The sequence below is a fragment of the Triplophysa rosa genome, linkage group LG23 (assembly GCF_024868665.1).
Source record: "Triplophysa rosa linkage group LG23, Trosa_1v2, whole genome shotgun sequence".
Lineage (NCBI taxonomy): Eukaryota > Metazoa > Chordata > Actinopteri > Cypriniformes > Nemacheilidae > Triplophysa > Triplophysa rosa.
Genome location: NC_079912.1, coordinates 1,945,963 through 1,969,279, shown reverse-complemented (window position 1 = coordinate 1,969,279; position 23,317 = coordinate 1,945,963). Strand labels below are relative to the sequence as shown.

Genomic DNA, 23,317 nt, shown 5'->3' with positions numbered 1-23,317 from the left:
TTTTTTCTATTTCTGAAAAACAGGTCAGCGATGATATACTAGTTTACTATAGTAAATACTACAGTAAACTACAATATTTTGTCACATGGATTATTTATCACAATTTCCAACACAACAAACCTCTATAAGTAACTTTGATGTTAAAAAATACTTGATCCCTTGATTGAATGAAAAACAGTTCCATATTATTCCAAATAGGATTGTTTCAATCCTATTTGCTCGTCCAAAAAACCTGTTCTGAAGGAGAATATCATCGGTGTTCATTTAAAACATGCATAAAAACAGCTCATTTAAATCATGATCTAAACTTTAATCTAATTTAAGAACAAAATGCAAAAGCTGCTTTTTTGGTGCATCCTTAAACGTCACAAACACCGTTAAAACCAACGGCAGAATAAAAACCGCGACAAAAAAGTTTAAAAAAACTCACATGTTTCTTGATTTAAAAAAATGAAACAAAATAACTTTATTTGTCATTTGGTCCAACAGAACCTGAGATTGCAAATGAACCAGACAGATTTTAAACTTTTATACATTTGTCTTTATCCCAGAATCGCAATAAAATATTCTACATATGATCCTCCCGTCCATCAGCGAGTACTTTGATGCGGAGGAAAACAGCGCTGTACAATATACAAAAGAAAGACAGAGTTCGTGTGTGTGATCATGTTGATCTACCCAACACACACCAACAGAGGGAGACACAGTCCGACACAACATCCAGAAGAGAAAAAAATACACACGAAGATGGCAGATCAATGATTCACAATGGTACTGAATAAAAGAAAATACACCTTATCAAAGAACGGACCAACCAATCAGATTCCAGCACAGATGAAAACACCCCGATCAGTCATACAGCTCAGTGACGTAAAAACCAACCGACCCGTGGGTTAGTTCTCTCAGCAGCTTATCTTGTGCTTCTCTTAGAAAGATGTACTAAAACACGAAATAAATAAATAAAAAGAGACGGTTTACACAGTTCATGTCCACCAGAATCAAGTATACCCATATGCTCGTACATTAGCCATCGTGCAGAATATTTCGCCAACGGCTGATCGTTCCTGACCGAATCTCACAAAACCCACGCAGGACGCCTCAGTTTGCAAAACACGAAACAAGAAATTGCATTTTGTTTAACGTAAAGTCATAAAAACAGGACGGTTTTCTTTGCCTTAATCACTACGTCACATATCCATGACCATTTTTATTCCTCCAGATTCTCATATTATTCACATAATAAAGCAAAATGTGTTCATGGTTACACAAAATATAATTTCTTATTTCATCTCATTTTGCGATTAACATGTTTCAGTGAGATTCATTCTCTTATTTCTTAGAAACAGAAACTACATTGAAGAAAACAAAGCGAGATGAACATGACACGTACGCAGGACTCCAGCGTTATAGTAACGTGTTTGTGTGTGTATGCTTGCACAGAGCACGTGTGTTTGCAGTGGGCGGGTCTTGGCTCAGCAAGCAGGCGTGTGATTGGCTCAGTAGTTCCGCTCAGACCCTCTCAGTGCCTACATGTGTGTGGGTCTGTATTAGTCTATATCATGTGTGTGTGTGTGTGTGTAAGCGTGTGTCAAAGAGGTCGAGGTCTGTGCAGTCCGTCAGTATCTGGGGTGAGCTGAGGCGAGTGTGTAGCCTTGCTGGACGTCCAGTCGCCCAAAGATGCCTGCGCTGCTTTCCGATGAGCCAGCCTGTGTGTGATGGAGAATCCGGCGTTCCCCTCCAGCTGGGACAGGACCACCAACACCTGCCTGCGTGAGCGACATCACACAAGTGTGTTATTCTGATGATACCAGGAAGATAATGAGCTGCCTAACTAGACAACATTACTGAACAGAAAGATAGCAACATCCATTATGGAAAGTACAACGCACTGCAAAAACTTCAAGGTGGCAGTGGATTTAAGAGAAATGCCCAAAATACTTTTATTTCAGACAATAAGTATAAGTAAAAAAACAGTACATTAAACACTAAATAAAATAAGAATTCCTCAGACGTCTTTTGTGGTCAGTGTTTTTCAGATGTGTGTGCGTTACCTGTGTAAGGGCGGCACGCTGTCGATGGTTTTCAGACTGCCCCGGGTCGACACCACATTGAAGCTGTCGGTACAGTCACAGGACACATGGAGGTAGTACTTTGGATGGCGGTTTTCCACGACGACGATGAGCCCCGCCCACCCATGCGTCAGGTAGTAGCATGTCATTCCCTCTCGACCCTGCAACAGAGAGAGAGAGAGAGAGAGAGAGAGAGAGAGAGAGAGAGAGAGAGAGAGAGAGAGAGAGAGAGAGAGAGAGAAAAGAGATAGAATCGAGAAGAGAGAGAGAGAGAGAGAGAGAAGAGAGAAGAGAGAGAGAGAGAGAGAGAGAAGAGAGAGAGAGAGAGAGAAGAGAGAGAAGAGAGAGAGAGAGAGAGAGAGAGAGAGAGAGAGAGAGAGAGAGAGAGAGAGAGAGAGAGAGAATCCAGATATGTTTTAGTGAACACACATTTATCAAAATGTGCAACATTTGGTTGATTATGTTGTTAACAGCTTTGGAATGATGTGCCTGTTCAAATTGAAATCAAATCAAATATTGGCCTAAAAATAATTGGAAAAATTTAACTAAACGAACAATTGAAATGTTGTCGCAGACTGCACTAAAATGATGATAATAATAAAAAAAATTAATCTTATATAGCAACGTAAAAAATAAACAAATAAAATGCTATAAAATTGCTATAAAATATAACAATTAACATAAAAATCTAAAGAATAAGAGCTCATTTAAAATATGATTCAAACTAAAAACAAAACTATAATAACTCTGGTGTGACGTCAGACCTCGTGTCTCTCTCCCTTGTTCTCTGTCAGTAGGATGATGGCGTCGGCGAGCGTGGTCGACATGGCCTCCACCTGCTCCACCATCACCTGTCTGGAGCTATAGATGCCCAAGATGTATCCTGGGAAATCCTGACTGGGTCTCCGGGCATTGGTGGGACTGGACACTGAAAAACACACAGATCAATTCTATTTGACCTCTGAACGTTCAGTTTTCATCACTGCCGTTCGTTTAGTTTGTGTACCTGGTGTTAAAGCTCCCGTCAGGTCCATCTGCCAGTGGTTAAAGGCACAACACACCACAGCGTACTCGCCCGGCTCCAGCATCACATCACAACCCACAAACTTCTTCACCGCCCGCTTGCTGTGTGCCATCAGCCGGCCCAAAACCAATTTATTCCCACTACCGAATGAAGCCCGGAACACCATTATACACAGATCCAACAGGTGACTGTCGGCCGTATCCGAACGCCTGGCCAATAGAGAGACGTCCTACGTTATTGTTTTGTTAATAATACTGTATCTCTTTGATCATTTTGGACTGTTGTGTTGGCATGTACAGTAATTTACTGTTTGTGTTACCTGCTGCCCTCCTGAAACAGGGCGAACTCCAGTGCGGTCCGTTCCAGAACCGTGAGGGCGGTAACGGTGACGGGTTTACTCGCTCGACACGGGAAACAGCCCTGCAGACGCACCTCTTGCCAATCTGGATGAATCTTACAGATATCCACCGAGTCAAAGTACCTGCGCAGGGACATGAAGAAAAGACTGACTGAGATTCTTGATATTATCAGACATGAGTGGGTAAATAAAAATGAGCTTGACCTTTGTCAATGCATCCATTTGCAAGTGATTTTGGAGGGAAGGTGACACACGACATGGTAGATTTTTAGAAAGAAACGTACTTAATGAAGTCTGTATATTCTATCCAGAAGACGCCCTCACTGCTGCCGTGTGCCATCAGCTCGTGCCGCAGGTGCTGCGGCCAATCGGCCCACTCATCAGACCAGGAACCGTTCCAGGAGAACCGGCCCCAGGGGTTCCTCAAGCGCAGCAGTCTGACACAAAACAACCAGATAAACTAATTTACCACAAACGTCATAAAAGTTAATTTACTTCCTCATTCACATGTTTAGTTATGTTATTCTTCACTTTTTTGATAAGGTAAAGATCGAAATACATCCAAGTTGTATGTGTGTTGTGTCTCACCTGTAGCCCTGAACGTCTCTGACGTCCAGTATGGAGTAGGCGTGTCTTGGGCGGAGCCCCAGAGATTCATAAACCATATCATCCACCTTCATGTTCCCGCCCCCACAGGACGCCCCCATCAGAAAACTGAAACCAGACACAAGAACCAATCACAAACCACAACACAGATAATAAATATGAATATCAAAACGAATTTCACAGCACTTGATAATAATAATATAAAACACATTTAATAAGGAAACTTCATTTATAAATATTAAAGACTGTTTCATCGGACGCGCGCGCGCCTGTCCCCCAGTTAACTTCCGGTTTGTGTTTGGCTAGTGTCTCATTTTTTTTTAAATATTAATTTGCATTATTATTTTACTGTATAATAATTGTATTTGTTTTGTTGTATGTTCATTTTATTAAAAATAAACAATTTGTGGAATGGGTCCTGTAGTTTGGTCGCATTTAAAGAAACCGTATGGTACATTGACATCTAGCGGTCGAGCTTGGTATCGCAGTCTAAATTCAAAATATTGGAGAGACAAGTTATCAGAAATAATCGTTTCACTGATCACAGAGCCTTTTGATCCAATTATATTTGATTCAATATCATTTTATTTCAGCTAGTATGAGAATATGTTGCTGTTGTGAGAGACTGTACATGAATCATGTTACTGCAAAGCCTAGAAAAGTTTAGAAGAATTACTGCTCCAATGAAACACTGCCTTCTTAATCGTTTATCGGTTTAAGAAGTTTAACCTTCTTAAACCGTGACACACATCATACTGTAGAAGCACTGTTTACTAAAGATACGTGTGCTGTAATTTCATGGAGCGTCTTAAAGGTGTTGTTCCCATGATGCCAATTTTCAAACTTTAGTTAGTGTGTAATGCTGCTGTAAGAGCATAAATAATATCTGCAAAATGATAAACCTCAAAGTTCAATGCCAAGCGAGATATTGTCTTTAACAGAATTCACTTTTCAAGGACTACAGAGAACGGCTGGAATCGGTCTACAGCCCTCTACTTCCCGGGTACATGATGTCACTATTCCGAGTTTTTGAATGACCTCCATCCACAGGAATACGCAAAAAAAAGGGGCGAGGCCTTCCTTAGAGAAGAGGAAGAGCCGCTGGAGTAGTGTTTGGTTATCAGAGATTGTAAATATTTAACTGAGCAGCTCAATTGATTACTTTCACTTTCATCACAGTCCTACAGCTGGTAATTAGAATTCAGCTACACACATTCTAAGATAACCAACAGTCAAATAACAGCTTCTGTGTAACGCACTGATATTGTGTGTGTGTGTGCGCATACCTCTAAAACACTTCTATCAAACGTCCTTTGAAGTCCTGCTTGCGAATGTCTCCTTGTCAATCTACTTGTTTTATTAATCAACTAAGCTCCAATATAAAAAGGCAAAACTAACGCTTCTGTTATTAGTGTTAATTAATATAACCGGTCTGACCCAATCGGTCCGGTGTCATTTCCCTCGCCATAGTAGGAAAAAAATTGCGATCTCTAACAAAGATTTACGTTTGCACATGCACTAGCAGACCTCCGTTACACTTCGATCGATCCGCATGTGTTTAACTGATGAAGTGAAGTTGACGACACTGTTACTGTTTATTGCTAAAAGCTAAAGCTTATGAATACACGTGCACTGAGAGATGGACCAACCAATCACAACAGCCTGAGAAGCGTAAACTCGCTGATATGGTATGGGTGGGACATCTTCAGACACACGCTCTAAGCGGGGAACCAATCACGACAAACTGGGTCAGCTTTTCCAATCAGAGCGTTTCGGAAGGAGGGACTTTATAGAAACCAGAAAAAATCTGATCGTTTTGTGAGAAGAGGCACAGCGGTGAACAATAGACTTGTGAAATATAAAGCATGAACATCCATTGTTAAACACTCAAAAAACATAATCTAAGCTTCGAAAACGGCCTAAGAACGGCACCTTTAAAATGTTCATGACATGAACATGCTAACTGAAATCCATCTTGAGCGTGTGTGCGTGTCTTACCCTGCCTCTTTGGAGCTGAGCATTTTGGCCCATATGAGGTCCGTGTCGATGGGTTCTTCACGCGGGTTGGTTGAGCTGACCTGCAGCATCAGACTTTCACAGGGGGCGCCGGTGAGCGTGGCCAAACCTTCGATGGCGCGACCCGCCTGCAACGCAAAATACGAGCCGTGGAGCTTCGCCAGAGCTTTCTCTATCAGCGCCACCCACAGCTGCCTCCTCTGAGCCTGAAGAAACGAAACCAAGACACAAACCAAACAGAATCAGTTTCATCCGTACAATGTTGGTCAAGTCATATCCATGTGACATGCTGGCAGACAAACGGACCTGTGAGAAGAGCAGAAATCCGTACTCGTCGCAGGGCAGCATGTCATCCACCAGAACAGTCGTCCATGTGCCGTCTTTACACAGCCGGACCTGATACGCGCCCTCCGGACAGATTGTTCTGGTGATCATCACACGCTCCACCAATTCAGGCCGTTCGGCGAGGACCGCCAGAGCGCTTAAGAACCTGAAAACACGAGAAACGCAACATGACAATGTGATTCACTTTCTCAAAAGAACTGATTAAAAATGATCTACCCGTCCCATACCAGCAGTTTCCCAGAAGTCCTTGCAGTATATCAGAGGGCCGAGGCGTTCTAAACACAGACCACTTCACCCCACGATCCTTAAAATTATTGCAGTTAATCTCATGCGGGCGGAGCCACTTTTTGATTCGCTGCTGGACGCTGTCGTTCTCAGGAAAGCCAACCGAACGTGGACCGGGAGGAAAACTGTCGTCGACGAAGTTCACCGCGTTCTGAAACAAACACACAAGAACTTCTGACATGATGACAGAATGGAATGTAGCAGACACATAATTACACAATCGCACTCAAATCTTACTGAACGACATCCAAACCCTTAATAGTTCACATACTACAGTACGCATCAGATGAGATGAGTAACAGCGCTGAAGAAACAGGAAGAAGATTCATTCTCATGCTCCTCCAGCACCTGATTCTGTTTTGTCGCTTAAGGAAAAGCCCGTGTGTGCTGGAGGAATAGGGGTCATTTGGTCTCTGGGGAGATGTTTAATTGCTACCGCAACCATTTCTAAAAATACATCTCCCAGCTCGCCAGCGCAGACAGCACCAGATTGGAGCGCCGGTTCATACACGAGTGTGTGGTCGAACTAAAAATCAGTCCATTAACTTCTGTTGAAATCACATTCGCCTTTACAAGGAAAGAGAGTTGATATATGTGACAATTATACTTTTAACTGCAAAAAATGCAGAAAAATCAATCATGTGTTGCTTCGGGGCTGAACAAAATAATGTAAATATAACAGCTGGCTGTACGATGTTAAGTGATAAATACACATTTCAGTGATCGCAACTATTTTGAATATAAATGTTATATGAAATGAACATTTGGGTCATTTCACAGCTTCATTTACATGATTCGATATTAACCTTTAATATTAACCGACTGTAAGTCTGCAGTGATAAATACACAAACATCGAATCCAATCCTTCATTTGTAATATAACGGATTTCTGTTGTGTAATGTAAAGGGTGACCTGGACACTACAAACAGGACGTGTTTGGACAAAAAGCATCAACACAATACTGTGCTCTCGTAAGTCATTTCAGGATTGAGTTTTAGTATGGAGTCCGTCTATAGTTAACTTCAGGATTTGTATAATGTTGTATCGATCCTTTCTCGACCCCTCCGTACAACATTTCAAAGAAATCCAATCACACATCACTCACTAGAGATTCATCACATCACCCAACACCGGCTGGTCCAGTCTGAAGCTCGGGTCTTACTGACAAACCATTCTGGGATCACAAGCTCTCTTTATACTGTACTTCAGTGTCTTGAAACTCTTGGCAATTAAAATCAGTTCTTTTAACTGGTTTTAACTGCACAAGGTGGATCAAGCATCAATTTAAAAAACATTTACCTCCATGTAAAGGCTAAACTATTACAATTATTCAAAACGATTGTATGCATCAGGATAAACTCATGATGCAAAACTCTCACAGCACGGGACAGACAAGAATTCTTAGCGAGCCAGAGATTATGAACATCTTTAAAGTCCCAGTGAAATAAAAAATGACAATGCTTATTTTTTAATGAAATATTGCAGCGTTTATTGTATATAGTTTATCAATGTGGGTCATTCTCTTTTTTAAATTTGTGTGCCCTCATAATCTTTAGTTAAAGAGCACATAACTAGGGATTTTTAAGGTCCTACTTTGGTTTATTGAGTGTCTAACAACAAGTTAATGTACATTGAAGGTGTAAAAACACTATTATTTCGTAATAATAGGCAGCTATTCTTACCTTACTTCTTGACTGACTCTCAAATGATTCGTTCCCCTCCTTTCCGCTAGCCTAGTCTGATGTGATTGGTCAGATGGTCTAGTCTGCTGTGATTGGTCTACGACGAATGTTTGGGGGAGAAGAGTGAAGTTTTCGGGCAGTCCTAGCAAAACATAGGCGGGGACTATATGTAGTGACGTAAATCCGCGTGATTCAGAGTCGACTCCCTTTTTTCCAAGCCAATAGTTTTGTTATTCATTCACCTTCGAATTTACAGCTTGGCAGCCTGCTTACTTTCAAACATGGCAACATTACACACTGCATGAAATGTAATTTACATGATCTCATGTTATGTACGCTTTAAAATCTGAAAATGCACTTCTTTCCTGTAATGACTATCCATCTCTAATGACGCGTGTTAGACGGCTTGGGCGGAGCATCCGTTAACTCCTCCCCTTTAACTGTCAGTCTGCTGCCAGGTTCCATTTCAAAATGCAACGGCTGTTTTTATACATCCAATCAAATTGCAGAGAAAGACAAAAGCCACGCCCACTATTTTTCTCATTAGAAATTCCATTTCACTCTGAAATGCGTCAAAATACGGAAGTAAAAACAATCGCAACTTCCGGTTCACAGGGACTTTAAACAAGATGGATTCTAAACTAGGGCTGTCAAATGATTAATCCAGAACAAAAAGTTTGTGTTTACATAATATATGTCTGTGCACTGTGCATTTCTTTGTGTATTTATAAACACATACACATAAATTTATATATTTAAGAAAAATATAAAAATCAATTCATGTTTATATAAAATTTTAATTATATATAAATGTGCAAAATATGTCCTACATATGTACAAATGTATGCGTATGTTTTTGTGTTTATAAATACAAAATTAATATGCACAGTACACAGACAATATTATGTAAACACAAATTTTTATTCTGGATTCGATTAATCGAGATTAATGGTTGAACAACCCTATTCTAAATAAAAAAGAACTGAGAGAATAATCTTCATAAAATAAGCAGGAATTCTGAGTAGCTGCACAATAAACACATCTTTAAAGAAGAGGTCAACATCCATTTAAAAACAAGCAACCTAACTTTTGAAGGTTACTTGATATACTTTAGGTTAAAGTCAAATGGACATTTTCAATGAAAAGTCACAATGAAACACTCAATGTTATGCACTTATAGACAGATTTTAGTCCAGTTTTAACCAAAAATAGTGCAGCTTTAAAAAATCGAGTATCTGAAGGTGGCTAAAATGTTCGCGTTCTTGAAACACTCATGTAAATATGGAAGAGGAAAAAAAGAAGAATTGGCATGTCAACCCATCAACACGCCTTTATCGATACACCCTCACTGAAGAGAACAGCAGACGTCCCTCACTTCTGTGGGCGAGTGTTTAAATGTCTCTCATGTCTGAATGCATCTTTGTGAGCTGAACAACTGGTTTGAGGACAAGCTGGCAGCAAAGTGTGAACACATTCCCTCAGAAATACATCAAATATTTATCAGACCCGTAGCAAACGGCTGCACTTCCACCAAACAGCTATGTAATATGAAGGTCAGAGACTGAGAGAGATGAATCGATGGATCAGCTGCTATCAGCCAATTATTGATCAGTATTAACATTATTGGAAATTGCCCATTACCTTGAAAACAGCTGATATGGTTTATTGAATCATTTATTGAGTCTATAATTGGATTTCTCTGCACTTAACAAAAATCAATAGACACCCACTCAAATTAAAGGCAACAGTAAAGCACATTGAATGCACTTTTTGGATACTTCTCATTTGTAATAATTATTTTTTGGAGTTAATTTGTATAGTCAAATCTCTGAAAACTCACAGGCAAACAGATTGAATTCTTATTGAACAGTCTCTTACCTCTCTACAGAAGCTGACGATATTTTCCCACAATTCCTTGGCCTCCCCCTCGTCCGTGCGTCTGCGCGCCTCCACGTGCATGCTCTCCCTGCGTTTGAGCGGCTTGCCGGTTTTCCGCAGACTCAGGTACTGCTGCGGCGTGTGACAGGCGGCGCAGTGCTTCATCCGTCCCTCGTTCAGCAGCGTGCACGCAGGACACGTCCACTGACACAGGCTCTTGTCCTGTGCCCCTCCGGACGGCGGCGAGGAGATGGAGGAAGAGGGGGTGGAGGTCAAGGCACGAGAGTGGGAGTGTGGTTGTTTCCGAGAACATGAGGAGCAGCTGGACGGCTCGGAGAAACCGTGCAATTTGGAGGATCCGCAGGCCGTGCAGTGACCCGCTCCCGTCGGATTGCGTAACGTACATTTGGAACATGCCCAAGAGCTGAAGTCTGGGCTGGAGGGTGACGCGGGTGTAAAGCGCACCGATTCGCCCATCACGTCTATGACATCGCCACCCGAGCCAGGCCGAGAGCCTCGACACGCATCGCAGCGGCCTGCGGACGACGAGGGAGGAGCCGTCGGAGCGGAACATCCGGGGCATTTCCAAGACGGCGGAGACGTGACTGGCAGGGCGGGGTTATGCGGCTCCTCCTCCTCCAGCACGCTCAGGCGCTTGAGTGGGTAATTGTCTGAGGATGAAAGGGGCTTGGGTTTGGTGGACGGGCCGGTAGAGGGGGATGTGGGAGAAGGGACGGGGTTTGGGGGCCGTCCGGGGGGCGGGACTTCTCTGCGGCTGCGAGGTACGGGATTATTCTGAAGCGAGGATAAGGAAGGGGGAAGAAATGGGGCAGGATTGGGAGGCGGAGATGGGGTCTCTGACGGCACCTGGGGTGGACAGTCCTCAGTCAGATCAATGAGAAGTGGCACGGATGCTCCCGTGGCCTGCGTGGGGAACCCTGCAACGGGCGTGCGCACCTCGGGTACCACTAGCGCTTCGGGAGGAATCTTTGGGAGGGACAGTTTACGTGGGCCGCCGCAAGCCGAGCACGACAGCGCCACCGGGGTGTTTACCAACGTACAGCGAGGACACTGCCATTCTGAGCAACTCTCGCCACTCATAGACACCTCCCCGTTGGGCTCCGCGCACCGAGGCTCTCCATTGGCTACCTGACCTTTGGCTTCTGGGCTGGATACGGACTCCACGGGAACGGGCGAGGGCTGCTTTGGCAGAAGGGGTCCATTGGGGGTAACCGGAGCGGCTCCGCAGACGGAACAGGAAACTAATCCGTGGTGATTAGTGAGAGTACAGCGAGGGCAGGACCAGCGAGGTTCCTCTGCGCTGCTGAGACGCAGAATGTGGTTGAGATCCGGCTTCTGTCGGGGAGCTTCGCAAATGGAGCAGCGCAGGGAACCGCTGGAGTTAAGGAACGTACAGCGTCCGCATGACCAATCAGAATTCCTCACGACTGCTGCCATCGAACCCGGAGAATGAGAGTGACTGAAAGAGAGAGAGAAAGAGAGAGAGAATTAGATGTTGAAGCACAAATGACATACACAAGAAATGATCAGATGACATCGAAGGATTGCTGGAAGTGTTACGGTTTCATTGCTAGGCTGACTGAAGTGAACATGGTTAAAAAAGAGAACATGACAGATTTAAGATTAATGTTTAATAGACTGAAAATGTTTTGATCAGACATGATATTTGTCAAACTCTGTTTAATATACTGTTGGTCTTTGGCTCGGTTCACTGTCAACATGATGAGACATTTGGCCCGCCGGCATAAAAGAAAAAATATCACACACAGTAAGACGTCGAGTTCTGTGAGTCACAGCTATTAACACCGGTCAAACAGAACTGGCCCCCGTCCCATGACACACAGAGCGCTTGTGTGTTATCTGAGCGTACATGCATGAGAGGAAGAAGCGTGCGCTATGGCCGGGTGTTTTCTCTGACATAAAAACATAGCTAGAAATTTACAAGTAATTCATTGGAAATAGTTCACAATTGTATGTGACAGAGAACAACATTCCATCAGCATCATGATTTTGGCTTCGGGCCTTCTGAACGTGCAGCGACCAGATCGACTGGAACACATTTGAATGATTCCATTCGGAGTCATTTCCAAAGAACAAAGAGGCGAGAAAACGCTTTCGTTATGCAAATGCAGTGTCATTGTGAAACTAAGGTTCCTCCCGAACTGCAATGAAGTTGAAAGCACGAGTTTAATTCCACTGAAAAACATTTCAATATGACAGCGAGCTGAATCAAGAAGAAAATGCAACACTAACAACATTGGAAGAAAGCAAACGGTCTGCAGGTCTGAAAATGTATTTGTTTTCATTGGATCAACATAAATCAAGTTATACTGCCAACGTTCCAAACCACTTGCCATATGTTTCTGACCCCATACTCATGAACATCTCACGTGTCTTAAGATATTTGAGAAGGAAAACGAGAGAAAGAGAGAGAGAGGTCTACAGTATGTCTATGTACATTAGAGAAAGAGTTCATTCTGAATTGTGATTGGTGGAGCTTGTTGCTATGGAAATAACTCCTAAGTGAAACCATAAAGAGGTCAACAACACAGAACACTCGAAACATAAGGATAATAATCACATAGAGACACACACACTGTTATAAAGAGCAACACAAGCGGCACGCTGGAAACAAACACTGCGACATATCAATGATTCACCATCTCCATCCCAAATTAACGCGTGACATGCCATTGGCTAACAGAGAACCATCAACAGAAAATTCAAGTTCCTGCACTGCACAACCTTTATAAATGTACAATGATAAAACGATTTCAGCAATGAGAATAATTCATACGTGTCTTGTCTTACAGCGTGAGCTCCAGCGGTGAGCCCGTCTGAGCTCTCTCTTAACCGGCGACTGCGTGTGGCAGTTGTTAAAAAGGTCGCTGACAGCCGTTTGTTTTACTCGCACAACTTTCGGAAACCAACAGCCGCGTTCGGCAGATGGTGCCGCGAAAAAAAGAACATGTTCCTCCAGGCCTGTCAGTCGAGCTGCTGTTTTCTTTAAATCTTCTGCTCGATGGAACATTGGAAAGAGGTCATGTATATCACAGCAAAAACAGTCAGGATTGCATCTTAACCGCAGGAATTAAACAGACTGTTTTGCTACTGTATCTTTAGGGGGGCGATGGGATGTAAAGAGATGTTTCAATCAAAAATGAAAACTCTTTTATTCATTCCCCCTCATGTCATTTCAAACCTGTACGAGTTTCTTTCTTCTGCAGAACACAAAAGAAGATATTTTGAAGAATGTTGATAATCGAAACAACATTGAACCCCACTGACGTCCATTGTATGAACACAAAACCACCGAGACATTTCTCAAAATATCTTCTTTTGTGTCTCCCTGAAGAAAGGGTCACATACAGATTTACAAACACATAATGGATGGAATAAAGGATGAGAAAACTTTTTTTTTTGGTGAACTGTCCCCCTTCAAGACACTAAAACTATAACATCAACAAATATGCATGTGAAAAACATCTACTGTATGCAGCATTCTTATTATTAAGAGAAAAGTAATTTATGTTTCCTCAAAAATGTGATGAAGACGTTGTCAAAGATATGGACTCTAGAAGATCTTTGAAACATTCTTCCTCTGTCTTCCAAATTAGAAACCAACAAAATGTTTTAAAATATAGAAGTTAAACACATTAGCTTTAGATGACAAGTTTTCCATTCAAAAGATATGAACATTGCTTTTATCCAAAGTGACTCAGAGTGTAAGCTCTATATTTTTTCAGTATGTGTGTTCCCGTGGAATTGAAGCCATGACCTTTGTGCCGCACACACAATACTCAGCTGAACACATTTAGAAATCAAGATCTATGAATATTTGTGCTTCCCATCCATCCTGCTGTCACTTCCTCCTCAAACACAACTGTGTCTTGGTCTGATTTGAAACGGTTTCTACACATCACACATCCACACGTATGACCCATGAACTACCTCAAAATAGTTTAGGCATTTCTGAACAGAGAGAGAGAGAGAGAGAGAGAGAGAGAGAGAGAGAGAGAGAGAGAGAGAGAGAGAGAGAAAGCGCTGCAGGTCTGAAAATAAGTGGTTTGTTGTTTAGAAATGAAAGGAAAAGTTAATCTCAAAATCAAAATGTGTTATTTTTTACTCACCCACATGACATTCATCATGTTTTGAGGCCTCCTGGCATCTTCGGAGCACAAATAAAGATATTTTAGATCACATTCGAGAGATTTCCAGGCCTCCTCATAGACATCATGGTTATAGGTGTTGTCAAGTTCCAGAAAAGTACTAAAGACATCGTTAAATTGGTCCATCCGCTCATAGTGGCTCAATTGAATTTTTTTGAAGCGACGAGAATACTTTATGTGCGAAAAACAAACCAAAATAACGACTTTATACGACTTTAATATTCTCCTCTGTCTTGTTGTCAGTCTATGGGGCGCGTTCACGAGAGCATTCGGTGGAGGCAGACGCCGGCATTCTGACTGACAACCCGGAAGTGCAACTCTGTTTACAAGCAGACGCACGCTGTATATAAGCTGATCTTGGCAAAATATTTTGATATTGAGGGAGACTTGCACTTCTTTGCCCCACCGAATGCGCATGCATGGAAGTGCTCACGTGAACACGCACCACAGACTGACAAGACAGAGGAGAATATAAAATAGGGCTGCGTAATTAATCGAAAATGAATTGTAATCATCAATTTTGGCCTTCATCAATTACAAAAACAAAATAATCGAGGTAAAACGATTGTTTTGCCACATTCCATTTTGCAAGGATCCTCTCTTTTCTTGTGGTATAAATCCACAGCGCACTCTTGACGTCACGAACATGCTAATTAGCACGTAACACCACCTTGCACCATAATAACAGGTAATAATAGATTATGCCGGATTTTTTACGACCCCTGTCCATCAAAATGACAGACAATAAAAAAGACTAGCGCAACTTCTACACTCTTTCCTTTACCGTGGTTCAGCTGTGCTATTTCTTTACATTTATTTTTCAGTTAAATTCACAGTTTAAAGGCCAAGTTATTTTATTTTTATGTTGTTTTAAAGGTTAAAGGTGCCATGAATTAAAACCACAATTTTAACCCGAGCTTTCGGGAATCGTATTCACGCGAACATCATATAAGTGTCAGAACTGAAAACGCCCTTGTTACTGAGATTACATCTGTTATTGACACCAGGCCCAGCGAACGCCAGGTCCTGGAATACACCTATCAAGGTTGAACACCGCCTCCACAGAAGAATATCAACAACTACTTCTCTAGCCCCGCCCACTGGTTCGTGCATGACAGTACTGAAGTAACACAAGTTGCGTGGAACCAGATAGAGCGAGCAAGCAATAAACAATAAAAAAAAGCAATTTTGCAATAAAAAAGCAATTTTGCAGTTAAAGATCGCAAAATATTGTGGAGTCAGTGCCTGGTTGTGGAAGAACACAGTCGCTGCATAACCTTCCTTCGGATTCCCACATTAGTAATGCGTGGTTGAAGTTTATTTTTAAAGAGGTTCCAGCTCAGGTGAACAAGGCAGAGGTCGACGATGGATTTGCGGAGAGACTCAAATTAAAAAGCAGTGCTGTGCCATCAATATTGGATCTGATAGGAATGGTGCAGCAATCTTATGTGAGTCCAACATATTTTGTACTGTCACTATTGCTTTGTTAGAGATCGCTTGATATGCCCTGAGCCCTATTCGCATGGGATTAGTGTTACCTGGGGACCTCTAGTCATTTGTAATACTTGCAGAGGTTGTCTGTGATATTAATCTCGTGCGAATCGTTAAACACTACACAACTGTAGGCTATACAAACTATACACAAAGCCTTGCCATCACATCCGGGAAATAAGTCAGTAAATTTGAGTAAAATCACAGGCTTCATTTATCCCTTGCGAATGCGCCACATGAAATACAGATGTGGGGAGGTCATTTATAAATCACACGAGGTCCCCAGATAATACTAATCCTGCGCGAATAGGGCGAATGTGTAACCTAACGTTACGTGTCTAACGGTGGCCGTTAATCATAGCAGTGGGCGTTTACTTCCAAGTCTTCAATGCGGCACGCCCATTCAAACTGATCGTTTGTCAAGCCGGCCTCAAAACCCCGGTAGAAAATAGCCTATTACTTATTGATTTTGATGTTTTTGAATGTAAAAACCACGCGAACGTCATAAGTAGACCTCAGAAAACAGTATAAAACAATAAACAAGCCCAGTTCATCACACCTTTAATGAGTAATCGGGTTAAATAATCGGGATCTCAATATTGGCCAAAATAATCGTGATTATGATTTTTGTCATAATCGAGCAGCCCTAATATAAAATTCAATTGAGTCACTATGAGCGGATGGACCAATCTAACGATGTCTTTAGTACTTTTCTGGACATTGACAACAACTATAACCATGATGTCTATGAGGAGGCCTGGAAATCTCTCGGATGTCACCTAAAATATCTTTATTTGTGCTCCGAAGACGTCGGGAGGTCTGAGTAAAAAATAACACAATTTTGATTTTGAGGTGAACTTTTCCTTTAAAATAAAACATTTATAGTTATTATATTTGAACAGACTTTCCGAACAATCTTTTACATACACTTTACATTTCGTCGCCTTGGAATGATAAGGTTCTTCTATCTGACATTTTTGTCAAAATTGAGTTATTCACATATTCTTATTCTGTGACAACGTTTTTACATGACGTGATTTATTTCTTTACATTGTGTACATTTCAGGACCTTTTTAGAAAGCAAAAAGGTTTTAATCTGGATATGCAAATGGATACAAATATATTAAAGAACAAAACTGCTCAGAATGCAGATAGAACCTTACTATTACAATGCGATGATTTAGACTGACGAGGAACTACTTCACAGTAAAGTGCATGTTAAAACAAACAATACAGTATGGTCATACCTGCCCCAACATGTCACACAACACAATTCTATGGAAAGAACACATGACATGCATTAAACAAACATAGACAGACAGAAAGACAGAAACGTGTCCTCTGTGCACGGGCCGCCCCTGGAAAACAGTGTTAAAGGCAAAAATCCTCTAGTAAAATAAATGCCTTCAGTCAGAGTGGCTGTAAAGCCATCTGCTACGTCCTGACCATCTGCTTATCACACACACACACACACACACACACACACACACACACACACACACACACACACACACACACACACACACACACACACACACATTCATAATCTGTCCAGAATGTTTGACTTACCCACTGTATTGACAAACACACGTTTGAGTTACACACCGTATTGACACGCAAACATCCCACTGCAATTCATTCGTGATCTAACTGAACTACCCAGAATGCAAAGCAAACGCCTGTGTGCAGGTATTGAGATTTTTGTCATATTTCCCCCTCCTTTAACATCATGTGATGTTGCGATGTCGGCTCATACTTGTGTGTTACCTGCGTTCTCTGTGTGGGATTGGCTGCTGTTGTTGTTGGCGGGTGATGAAGGTGGTCCCCCACACCGGACTGCTGTGGCTGGTTCTGAGCCAGCCCATCGGAGGCGCGGGGGGAAACGGAGCGGTGCTGAACCCGTGATCTGACTCTCTGTCTGTGGTCAGAGACGACGCAGAACTCCCCATTGCCACGAACGCAAGCGACTCGTAAACACACCCGTCTCGTTGCCGTTCATAAAAGTACACAAGCGAACAAAGGTCAAGTGTCAATCACACATCTCCTCCAGTCTCGGATTTACGAGATGGTGACCGACAAAGTTTGGGATTCACGCAAGCATGCCGTGCCCGATGAAGTCTAAAAACACTTGCGAGATCCCCGTTTTTCCTCAAGCGCCACGGGCCCTTCAACTCACGTCTGTGCGCTTCAGGTGAGGTTCAACCTGCCGTAATCTCGCCTGAGAGAGAGGACGAAACCTCGCTGAAAGACATCGCTGAACCTCCAGAGACAGTTCACGGGTTTAAACGCAGAATATCAATGCTGTAACAGTCAGCACAAAAGTTTCCGTCTCCATCAGAGACGCTGCGTCCCGGCTTGTTTTTCGATGCATCTGGTTGAGTCACAGTGCAGTCGCTCTAATCATCTCTCTCTCTCTCTCTCTCTGTCCGCGTGGCTCATCTTTCTGCAGCTGTCACCGGGATTACGATGCGTCACATTTCATCCAGCCTGCAGAAGAGAATATTTCTTTCATCGCCGACAACATCATCGTCCCAGAGAACAAGCGCGTTGAATGAGTTTAATCTATGTGTGGACATTTTAAGAGGTTATGACAAACAAAAGCGCTCATAAACAGAACGAACAATAATAGACTAAGTAATGCAAATTATTTTAAGTAAGGCTGGGACGCACTGCTATACAACTGCAGGTTTATATTTTTTTGTGATGGCAGGCTGACACAGCACATAAAAAGAGTAAACAACTTTTAAATGGAATACAAAATCAGATTTGCTTTTGATGACAGATTCAGATTGATACTTCCAAAAGACTCTTACATTTACCACCTATATAGTGTCCCTAGAAAGTGTATGTTTCTAATGTAGAAAATGAAACCTTAATGGGGTGTAGTCAGAAACCCTGGATGTGTGTGTGTGTCTGATGTGTGTCTCCAGGGATAGCCCAGCCTCTGATGGACTCAGATGGCACACAAAATGGTCCTCCTTTCTGGTTCTCATCCAGTGCAAGCGCTCACAGGGTCAAACTGCACGTGCTGCAGTGACTGTCCAGATCCAGCATATCGCATCTGCGCATCTCGTCCAGGTCTCATCTAAAGCTCATGCAGATGTTTATAACGAGACAGCACGGGCTGCGAACACATCCGTGTCTTCAGACAGCAGAGTATCATGTTTGACACTCAAATCGCGACAATGAATATTTAAGGGGTAAAGAAAGGCTCCGGTGAGGTGCAGTGGTCTCGGGCCGCTGGATCCCGGGCCCGCTGAATCCCGGGCCCGCTGAGGACTCTTGCGCTCCGGTTCTGCCGTTTCTTCGGACTGATGCGCGTCTCAGAAGCGGTTCGGGACGGAAAGCATCCGGATGCATGAGGATCGATCCCTGTTGAACTGCGCGGTGCCGTGGGCCGGTGTTTGCCTCATACACTCGTGATTCCGCCGGACCGGATGATGCTGCCGCGCTCCGCTGAAAATCAAGGCGCATAAACTCCAACCGTGTTTGCGCGGCTCGTGATGGCAGCACGCATGCGTCTGCTGCGCAGTTTTCCGCGAATATGCAGGCATATGTTGCAGTTGTTTATTCGGGTTTCTCTCCGGCACGCGCAGTTGCGCGGATCACGGCGAGTCAGCAGCGCGCATGCGCAGATCCACTGCTCAGACTCTGCTCGTGTTATACACAAATCATCTTGGACTTTGTTTTCACCACGAAACTCAAAAGAAATATAAATTATTAGAACCATAAATTGTAAATAACGTTTTTTTGCATTCTGACATTAATTTCACATGACACGTTTCCTTACATTTCATTTAGTGTACGCATTAAGTTTGTTTTACTTTTTCATTTCTAACGAATAATTATAAGAATAGTACATTTATAATCATAACAATGATGCATTTTTATGACATTAATGTAAATTACAAAGTTTACAATGAGTTTGATCCTCAGGAATTGCATAATGTATAGCTTGAATGCGTGAGTTTTAGATAAAAGTGTCTGCCAAATGCATAGAGCTCCTACCCTAAAATTCAGTACTGTAATTCTGCTTCAGGAGAAACGGCCTATGTTTTTGTTCCTCATTTGCAAATCACTTTGAATAAAACTGTCTGATAAATTAATGAATATCATTTCAAATGTAAATCATCCGGGCTGGAATAATAAAGTGGATAGAATTAACTAGAATTTAGAAGCATTTCACCTCAGGTGATACATGCAAATCGCTTCAGTCCAAAAACGATTCGCTAAATAATTAATAATAACTAACACAGACTGTATACAGTGGTATTAGATGTATTTGGACACTTCAGCCAAACTTTAAAAATTATCTAACAAAATGGAATTTATGACGGAACAGAACAGCATACATTACTAGAACTTCAACTGTCAACTTTACCAGTCATTCTTTTACTGACAAAACACAACGACAAGTGTATTTTGGATATATTAGGTGTTTAACACTATGGCAGCGCTGTTGAAAAGGGTCAACTAAAGACCTCCAAGATATGATGTTCTCTTATCTGTTCTGGGTCCCATAATGATGGGACTGATTAAATAGACATAAGAGCAAATAATTGAATCAAAAATGCCCCAAAACAAAAATAGGGAAACTGGAGCAGTGATACATTAATTAAAAATATTACAGTATTAAAGTATTCTCCGCTTCAGTCACTGAAACATCATCTGTGCACTGACCTGAGTACAAACATCATATATGTTCAGTTAGACAGATAATGCTCTTTCCACTTTCACAACAGCCCGGCTCATAAAACTAGTCTGACAAGATCTTACGCACACACATACGCAGTATGATACAGATTCTTGTGCGGTGAGAGGGACAGTGTGTGTATTAACTTATTGAAACCATAATAGAGTGCATTATGCACTGTGACAAAACACACACAATCTGTACACGTATTTGAAGCATGTGACGGTGACAACTGCAGACACACACACAGATTCTTGAGAAAGTGCATCACTACAGAAACGCACGCACGCACGCACGCACACACGCGCGCACACACACTTACTACAGTAACACCCCTGCTACACTGTATATCCAGAGCGAGCTGACCCATGAGAAAGTGACACACAGAGAGAGAGCGAGAGAGAGAGAGAGAGAGAGAGAGAGAGAGAGAGAACAACTGTCTGGAATACTAGGAGTAATACACAGCAAGTGGCCTTAAAGATAAATGAATGATTAATCGATGCTGTATGTCATAAGGGTGAGCATCTATGAAAATTATTCATAGTAAAAATATCTCAGTTCAGTTGTTAGAGGAAAATTTCCACATTTTAAAATTCACTTCCTACTTCCGAATTCTCAACCCAGACAGTAAACCAGACCTTTAACCATCATTAAACCAGACTTCAAACTATCTATAAACCAGAACTTAAACCACCGCTTAAACTCAAATGCCATAATGTCGTATTGTATCACTTTTCAAAAGAACTTCAAAAGAAGCGACACGATGTTACATTTAATGTCACCATATCTTCAATTAAAGAGACGGACGGCAGAAACAGATCACATAAAAACACTTGTGGACCAAACACAACCGTTTAACAAAACATCATGTTCGTTAAGATGCTACGATCTTTATTTAGAAAAGAGATCGATCTTACTTGGGAAGCACAGGCAGGTCTCGGCGAAGTGATCGATCTTCTCTTCCTTGATTTGTCCGTGTAAGTTTCCCTTCTGCTGTCCAAAATAAGCAACTTGCTGCCAAATGACCCCGAAACAGATCATACAGATCTTTCCCCCGTCAATCCATGCTCGTGTGTAGATGTTTAGATCTACTGAATTAATCTCGCAGGGTTTCTCATGCTCTCTATGGAAATAATCGCCGACGAACTGAATGCAACGCAAACTACGTACATCTACAAAAAAGCCCGGGCCGGTAATGCGCATTCACGTCGAGAATACGGATTTCAGACGACAGTTTCCCAAAATGCCTTGTGTGTGTTTGAGAGCGATGAGAATTGGACGGTAAATGTTATTAGCCGATAGCTGTTACCTAGGAAACATACGTCTTATTTTCCTCTAGATGGCGCTCTGTGGCTCAGAGAGCGGATGCATGTTTTGAGCCGCATTAAATGAAAGCCTGTCTGTTGCGTTCATTTAAACAGGCATAGACCAAAAATATAAATTCACATATGTATTCATTTAAATTATTCGTGTATGATCGATAAATAAAAAAAGTCCCTGAAAATTTTTGATTTTATTAGGAATCGTTTTAGAAACAAAATTCATTGGTTTATCGTCTCGCGCGGAGAAAAGTAACATATCCCACGTGACATCATTGCCTTTGCGGTGCTCTATCGGCTTTAATAATTAATCATGGAGTTTTGTTTTTAATTAATTTAAAATTACACGGAGTTTGAAACTTTTAATTTAACTCCAAAACAAAATAAACAATGAAAAATAGTATAGTTAGTATTTAAACCCATCGTTCCTGACCAAAACGACAAACTATTGAGATCTGTTCACATGAACATTTAATGCCTGGGGCCGTTCTAGTGTCTGTATTTCTGTAAGTGACGAACTCCCGGATGTGCACATGGAAACTGAAAACTTGTGAGGAAAACCCGTAATAAATACCAAACATATTAATGAATTATATTTTAATACGACTCTAAATTTGACATGACAATGAAGTAGACTGACAGACCTTTTTAAGTTTAAATAATAATAAGGTTGTTTTCATATTTTATATTATTTTATACTAGAAACTCACAGGACCCACGCAATAGTGAACTCAAAAATGCTTTATTTTTTAGGGTTTAATATATTTATCATGTGATTTACTTGCGAAACATTCACGGGATGTTTTTATTATCAATAGTGACATCTAGTGGAAGAATAACAATACTGCTGATAATAAAACCGGGAAGACAAATTAAAAAATGTTCCAAAAGTCCCATCTGGTGGCCAGATGTGTAGGTTATTATTTCTGATATATTTAATTTATATCATTAAATATCTGGGTTATGCATGCATGCATGCGTAGTAAAAAAGGACAATTTCACAACGGTTCAATATTTGAAGCAGATTTACTGTATTAATGGAGCCTGTGAAAGCAGGACTAGGTAAGAATCCAGATTTTAGCATTGTGGGAAAATCCTACAAACCTTTCCCCCAGTGTTTATGAAGTATTTAGTGTTCTTAAACAGTCTGTGAGAGAGATGATGGTACCATGCAAGAACACTAGATGTATGGAAATAAATAGTTATTATGTTTTTTTTAATCAGAGGTCTCAGATAATCAGAATAATAAGCACAATGTTGAAGACTGCAAAAAAAGTAAAACAAACAAGAAGTGTGATGAAAGACAGTACAAAAAGACAGTGTATTCTCATTTTGCTTATTGGTCTGTGGTTTTTGCATT

The 23,317-nt window shown here is 41.6% G+C and overlaps 1 protein-coding gene across 3 annotated transcripts; it reads right to left on the bottom strand.

Annotated features, from left to right (window-relative positions):
- Positions 1-433: 433 nt before the first annotated feature.
- Positions 434-21,885, bottom strand: capn15 (calpain 15). Of its 3 annotated transcripts, XM_057322078.1 has the most exons (13): positions 18,817-19,656; positions 17,713-18,432; positions 10,265-11,744; positions 6,646-6,854; positions 6,380-6,563; positions 6,056-6,279; positions 4,040-4,165; positions 3,736-3,888; positions 3,413-3,574; positions 3,076-3,302; positions 2,834-2,997; positions 2,052-2,230; positions 434-1,766 (listed from the first exon to the last, which is right to left on the bottom strand). In XM_057322078.1, exons 2-13 carry the CDS (start codon positions 17,892-17,894, stop codon positions 1,589-1,591), a joined length of 3,468 nt encoding a protein of 1,155 aa, XP_057178061.1. In that variant the 5' UTR covers positions 17,895-18,432; positions 18,817-19,656; the 3' UTR covers positions 434-1,588. The 3 variants fall into 3 exon arrangements, with proteins under 3 accessions (XP_057178061.1, XP_057178062.1, XP_057178060.1); XM_057322079.1 differs by lacking the exons at positions 17,713-18,432; positions 18,817-19,656 and adding an exon at positions 21,556-21,885; XM_057322077.1 differs by having other exon boundaries at positions 17,713-19,656.
- Positions 21,886-23,317: the final 1,432 nt, after the last annotated feature.